Below are 6,758 nucleotides of genomic sequence, written 5' to 3' on the forward strand. Positions count from 1 at the left end.
TGGATTGGCCATGCTAAATTGCCCCTTAATTGGAAAAAATAATTGGGTAATCTAAATTAAAAAAAAAGCTTTGCAACATTTTCACCTTTATGTGACCAGCAATCCATCTGACACCATTATATATGCTGATCATAATCCATTGATGTTTTTGGAGCGATTCCGGAATAACAATGCAAGACTGTTTCAATGGAGTTTATTGTTACAGCCATTTCATTTAAAAATAGTACATGTGGCAGGACGAGAAAACGCGATAGCCGATGCTTTGTCACAAATGTGATGAACAGAAGCAGGTTTGGTGGACGAAGAACTAAAATGGACTCATTATTAAATGTTTGCCTGTTTTGTTCTGTAAAGAGAAATGTATATTCACTGTCCATATTTCTTGAAGGGAAGTGAAAAGGTGAAAAATGAAACCATATTGAAGTTGGTGGTATATTTTTTTTCTTGGGGGGAGGTATCATGTGAGAGTACCTTTAATAAATCTGTGTTTAAGAAATGTACCTTTAAGAAATGGGTGTTTATTACTGCAATGATGTCAAAGAGTGGGTGGAGCTGGGCTGTCAGTCAGCTTTTTACTTTCGTTTTAGGTCGTTTGCTGCAGGGTATGTTATACTTTCATTTTCAGAGCTGGATAGCTGCAGTCACAGCCAGAAGGGGTATTAGTCTCTCTCTCTGTAATCTAAAAGCTGTAAATCAATCCTTTGGTGATTTAAAACTAATAACTGCTCTCAGTTGTGACTTTAACCTAATGTGCTTCTGTTAAAGGTTTTGTTTTTAAGTCTTATGGATGTTAAAAGGAAAGCTTAAAGGATTACTAAGAGTTGTATTCTTTGGGGGTTGTATTTGAATTAATGGTTGCTGAGATGTTCAGTGTATGTTTTAAAAAGGTTAACTTGAGTTCATAGAATAAACATTGTTTTGCTTTAAAAATACTTTTCCATTTCTGCTGTACCACACCTGTCGCGTGGGCCGGTGCTCCCCATACCACCACCTGTTAAAAGTTGTGGGTTCGGTGAACTCCATGATACATTTTGGGGTTCTCTAAACCCTGGCCCATAACAGACCCCAGCTAGTCACAATATATATTGATGATTTGGATGAGAGAAAAAAATCTAACATCTCAAAGTTTGCAGATGATACCAAGTTAGGTGGGAGGGTGAATTGTGACGAGGATGCAGGAATCCTACAGCATTATGTGGACAGGTTGGGCAAGTGGGCAAATTAATGGCAAATGCAGTATAATTTGGATAAGTGTGAGGTTATTCACTTTGGAAGCAAAAACAGAAAGGCAGATTACTACCCGAATGGTTGTAAATTGGGAGAGGGGAGTGTGCACCAGTTGCTGAAGGTAAGCATGCAGGTGCAGCAGGCGGTAAAGAAGGCAAATGGTATATTGGCTTCCATTGCGAGAGGTTTTGAGTATAGAAGCAGGGATGTGTTGCTGCAATTGTACAGGGCCTTGGTGAGGCCACACCTGGGGTATTGTATGCAGTTTTGGTCTCCTTCTCTGAGGAAGGATGTTCTTGCTCTCAAGGCAGTGCAACAAAGATTTACCAGACTGATTCCATGAATGGCGGGACTGTCATATGAGGAGAGATTGACGAGGTTGGGATTGTTCTCACTGGAGCTCAGAAGAATGAGGGGGGATCTCATAGAGACTCAAACATTTTAACAGGACTAGATAGGGTAGATGCAGGGAAGATGTTACCCATGATGGGTATGTCCAGAACCAGGGGTCACAGTCTGAGGATTCAGGGTAAACCATTTTGTACAGATATAAGGAGACATTTCTTCACACAGAGTGGTGAGACTGTGGAATTCATTTCCACAGGAATAGCTGATGCTAAAACATCGAATATATTCAAGAGGTGGCTGAATATAGCACTTGGGGAGAATGTCATCAAAGGCTTTGGGTTGGATGATTGGCCATGATCGTGATGAATGGCGGGGCAGGCTCAAAGGGCCGAAAGGCCTCCTCCTGCTCCTATCTTCTATCTGGTTCTTTTACCTCGGAAAGGTACAGTGGATCCTCAAAAGGACCAGCCGCTCACTTGGTATCACTTCAGTCCTTTCTGTCCTCAACCTGAATAACTGATGCCATGCCGTCATGTATATTTTCGTTCAACGCAGGCATGTTCTCGGAAATTCTTTCACCTGAAGGCAATGGCAATGGGTTTACTGCAACGCTGGCAACAGATTACTTTTTGCAAGGTCCAATTCACTTTCTTCTTCCGGTTTGCTGTTTTTACTGGCTTTGGAAGAATTACTAGTCAATTGTTTGAGATCAATTAGTGGTGGGTGTCTTCAGTAACAACTGTGTGTCATTATTTCATAATCAGAACCAAAATCATTCAACGACCCAGCTTCCACAATGCTCTGCAGTAAAGAATACCACAGATCCACTACCCTCTGAGTGAAGTAAGTCAAAACTCTCCTCTGACACTTCATCCCTGCCACCAGCCTTACATTCGGACTCCTCTTTCTTATGGTAACCTTCATTCTTAGGATTCTCATAATCTGGTTCTCTACCACTGTCATTGTGATCAACATCTGTCAGCATTTCCTTATTTGATTCATTTACTGCCCAATGCTGTTTCCTAAGTCCCATATGCCCTACTGGTGGCACCTCATGTGTTAACTGCAATACTTCCTTTGAACTCTCTATAATCATGGGTGAAGCCACAACCTTCGCACCCGCTAAATCATTCTGCAAAAGTAAGTCTACTCCTTCCACTGGGAATTCCTTAACAACTCCGACAACTACTAGACCTGACAGTAAATCACACTCCAATTGTACTTTATACAATACAACTGGGATACAACTTCCACCTATCCCATTCACTAATACCTCAGCTTTCACTGAGCTCCCTGAAGGGGAAACCAAATCCTTCTCTAATTGGAGAGTTTGAGTAGCCCCAGTTTCCTTTGAAATCGCTCTGGGTTTGTCTCGGTCAATTCAGGTAAATGGGATGACCTCCCCCTTAGAAAAAACCCCGGAATATCTCTCATTTACCTCCTTTTTACAGTGGTGTTTACTTCAGGGCTCTTAAGTCCAGTAAACACTACAGTCTGTGCTGTAGTATTCTCCACTTTTCTTCCATTTTCAGAATTCCCCTTATGAACTATTAGGGGCCTCACGGTAGCATGGTGGTTAGCATCAATGCTTCACAGCTCCAGTGGTCCCAGGTTCGATTCCCAGCTGGGTCACTGTCTGTGTGGAGTCTGCACGTCCTCCCCGTGTGTGCGTGGGTTTCCTCCGGGTGCTCCGGTTTCCTCCCACAGTCCAAAGATGTGCGGGTTAGGTGGATTGGCCATGCTAAATTGCCCGTAGTGTAAGGTTAATGGGGGGATTGTTGGGTTACGGGTATACGGGTTACGTGGGTTTAAGTAGGGTGATCATTGCTCGGCACAACATCGAGGGCCGAAGGGCCTGTTCTGTGCTGTACTGTTCTATGTTCTATGAACCCCCACAAGTTCCATGGGCTTTCCTTGCAATTTCCAATATGCTGAACAAACGTGTCCCACCTTATTACAATGGTAACACCTCGGCTTCCAAGTCTCACCGCCATCTTTGGTATCTTCCTTCCTGGTCAGAGGAGGAGATCTTGGAGCATTCCCAGCTTTCTATTCTATTCTTTACCTTGGCTACCTGCCTGCCTGCCTTTCACTCTCCCATATCCTATCCTTTTCAAAATTATGGGGTGATGAAACAAAGGTTTAAATTTATGTATTAGCTCATATAGAAAAATACTTTTCACTGTACCTTGGTACACATGACAATAATTGTTGCTTGCCTAGTAGTTTTAACTGTCTGATCTTCAACATAGGTTCTTGTTATAGAAGTTAGGAAATTCTTAAGTTCCTCTAAGAGAATAACCACTCTCAGAGACTTATAGATATTTTCAATTCCCAATGCTTGTATCCACCTATTAAAATTGCTCTGCTTAAACCTTTCAAATTCTGCATAAGTCTGTCTTGGCTGTCTCGTTAAATTCCAAAACGTCTGCCAAATGTTTCAGGAACCAATTCATATGCATCCAGAATTGCTTTTTTTATTGTCTCATAATCTTTAGACTCCTGCTCTGATAGGGAAGCTTCCTGTGCCCTATCAATTTACTCTGCAAGGTTTAAGGATGCCTCCTGTTTGTTCCTGTCATTCTTTATTTTCCCCTTTATTTTATTTTGCTATTAACTTTGGATCCATGGAACATTAATGGACCTGTGCCTTTAATTCGAGCAGTTGCCTGGGCTAGTTTGAAATGAAGACTGACCTCTGTCTTTCAGGCAAAGCAACCTGCAAAAAACAGCCTTTAAATCAAATGAGCAGTTTCCAAAATGTGGTGCTGTTTTAGGCTGCTGATTGCAGATTGGCTGACATCAGTGCTGACTCAATTGACTGACTTAGCTGGTGGCAATGAATGAGCTAAAAACACTGTATTCTGCCCAGCAACATGGGGGGGATTGGATATTTTCCCTCTGCAGTGCTTTTGAGTCACAAGGCTGGTTTTCTAGTCTAACTTTCAATTTGGCAAACTGGATGTAGGAATACTAACTCTCAAAGATCTGATGAATTATCTCTAAAAATCCACTCTTCTCTTCAGTAAGGCTGGATGTCATTTTATTGAAACTGCAGAGGTCTGAGGTTAAAACTGGAACTGGAAGTTGGGTTTGATGCGAGACAAAGATTTCCCATCAGATATCAACTGGGATCAATAGACTCAAAATCTGGCTCAATATGTTTGAGTGACAACTCAAATTTTAACAGGACAACACGGTAGCATGGTGGTTAGCATAAATGCTTCACAGCTCCAGCGTCCCAGGTTCGATTCCCGGCTGGGTCACTATCTGTGTGGAGTCTGCACGTCCTCCCCCTGTGTGCGTGGGTTTCCTCCGGGTGCTCCAGTTTCCTCCCACAGTCCAAAGATGTGCGGGTTAGGTGGATTGGCCATGATAAATTGCCCGTAGTGTCCTAAAAAGTAAGGTTAGGGGGGGTTGTTTGGGTTACGGGTATAGGGTGGATACGTGGGTTTGAGTAGGGTGATCATTGCTCGGCACAACATCGAGGGCCGAAGGGCCTGTTCTGTGCTGTACTGTTCTATGTTCTAGGACGCCTGTGACCTTCACTTTTTTCTCCTTAGTTCATATTTTAGAGTAACAAACATTCCAAAAACATCCAACCGCCCCTCTTCAAAAGATAAATAAATACACAAGAACTGAATTCATTCCTCACTTGCCAACACTTTACCAACGTTGAGTGTACATTCGTTTTTGGCCGTTTAAATGTGTGATAAAATATATACGAGAGAGAAATGTCGTACAACCACCATTTCGTGAATAATTCATAATCCTCGCCATTTTCTCAGTTCAGTAACCACCAGCAATTCAGTTATTAAAACATATCTTCCAAAATAACATCTTGCAGAAGAGCTGTTCGCCCCTCCGCGGGCGCATTGAGGACAGTTGATATGCAGAGGTAAGGGATACAGTGGGTGGGTTCAGGGTGAATTTTGCTTGGCCTCTTACGCCTGGCACATCTTGAATACATTTGTAACCTGTTCTGGCCACTAAAGATTCCATCAGGAGGCCAGATTTAACCGGTGATCAAACCTTAATCAAATTCGTTGACAAATCTTAATCAATTTCTTCTGCATTCAACAATTCAACAGCCATTTATTTCGATAATATGATGCAGTGCGTGGAAGCGACTGCAATGGACTTCACTCTGCATGGACAACGGCAAATTGAGACATGTTGCCGATCTCTCAGTGATGGAATATTAAGAGGTGAAACTAAAATGGATATCTCACTGGGAAATATGTTCTTGCACTTGTCAAGACCGATTACAATGTATCAAATTTATAACTAATTTCACAAATCTCCATATATATAATTAGCTGAAGCGATAGTTAAAGGGAGATATCCCACCTATAATATCGATCATCTTTGTCTGGGATCAGATCTTCCTTTAAATCCATGTAAGCTCCTTTCACCTTCTTGCAGAAATATTTCAGTTCCGTATAGAGAGGATTTTCAAAGGCCGGGTACTCTGATTCCATGGTTCTCCGACGGCAGCAGTCCTCTTTCAGCAAGGAGTATTTCCGGGAACAATGAATATAAAATCATCAGAATCCGTGAATTACCTTTGTCATGGCAATAAATATTTTTTTTAACGGGAGATGAAACGAGTCAGCTGCATCTTGGTCTGGAATGCTGATTTGTCAGTAAAACACTGCACCAGTGAGACACGTTAACCCTCTCCAACCATCTCCATCTCAGCCGGTACAGAAACATCACGTCAACATACTGTGAAAGGGAAAGCATTTAAACTGCATTTTATCATCGACACCTTTGAGGTCAGTTTGACTGTCCCCACCTGCATCACGAATCTCAGGCTGACTAAAATGAATCTGAAATGATGCCACATCTGAAGTCAACTTTCCACTTTTGAAGTTGATTATTTTTTTTTACATGTTCCAGTGGTGTGAGTTGCCAGTTAGGCAGCATGTGCTGCTCATTTCTCTTGAAAAGGTGGTGGTGAGCTGCCTTCTTGAACTGCTGCAGTCCATGCGGTGTAGGTGCAAGCGCAGTTCTGTTAGGGAGGGAGCTCCAGAATTTTGACCCAGCAACAGTGAAGGGATGGTGATTTATTTCTAAGTCAGGATGCCCAGTGACTTGGAGGGAAACTTGCGGATGGTGATGTTCACAGATGCCTGCTGCCATTACCCTTCTAGATGGTTCAAAGAACAAAGAAAATTACA

At 42.3% G+C, this 6,758-nt stretch overlaps 1 protein-coding gene across 1 annotated transcript in view; it reads right to left on the reverse strand.

The window, feature by feature from the left end:
- The window catches only part of tmem181 (transmembrane protein 181), a 364,173-nt gene extending 357,650 nt beyond the window's left edge, over nucleotides 1–6,523 (reverse strand). The window contains 1 exon segment of the mRNA XM_038802279.1: nucleotides 5,926–6,523. Coding sequence (XP_038658207.1) covers nucleotides 5,926–6,056 — 131 coding nt within the window. The 5' untranslated portion in view covers nucleotides 6,057–6,523.
- Between the last annotated feature and the right edge of the window lie 235 nt (nucleotides 6,524–6,758).

Source organism: Scyliorhinus canicula, chromosome 1 (assembly GCF_902713615.1).
Source record: "Scyliorhinus canicula chromosome 1, sScyCan1.1, whole genome shotgun sequence".
NCBI lineage: Eukaryota > Metazoa > Chordata > Chondrichthyes > Carcharhiniformes > Scyliorhinidae > Scyliorhinus > Scyliorhinus canicula.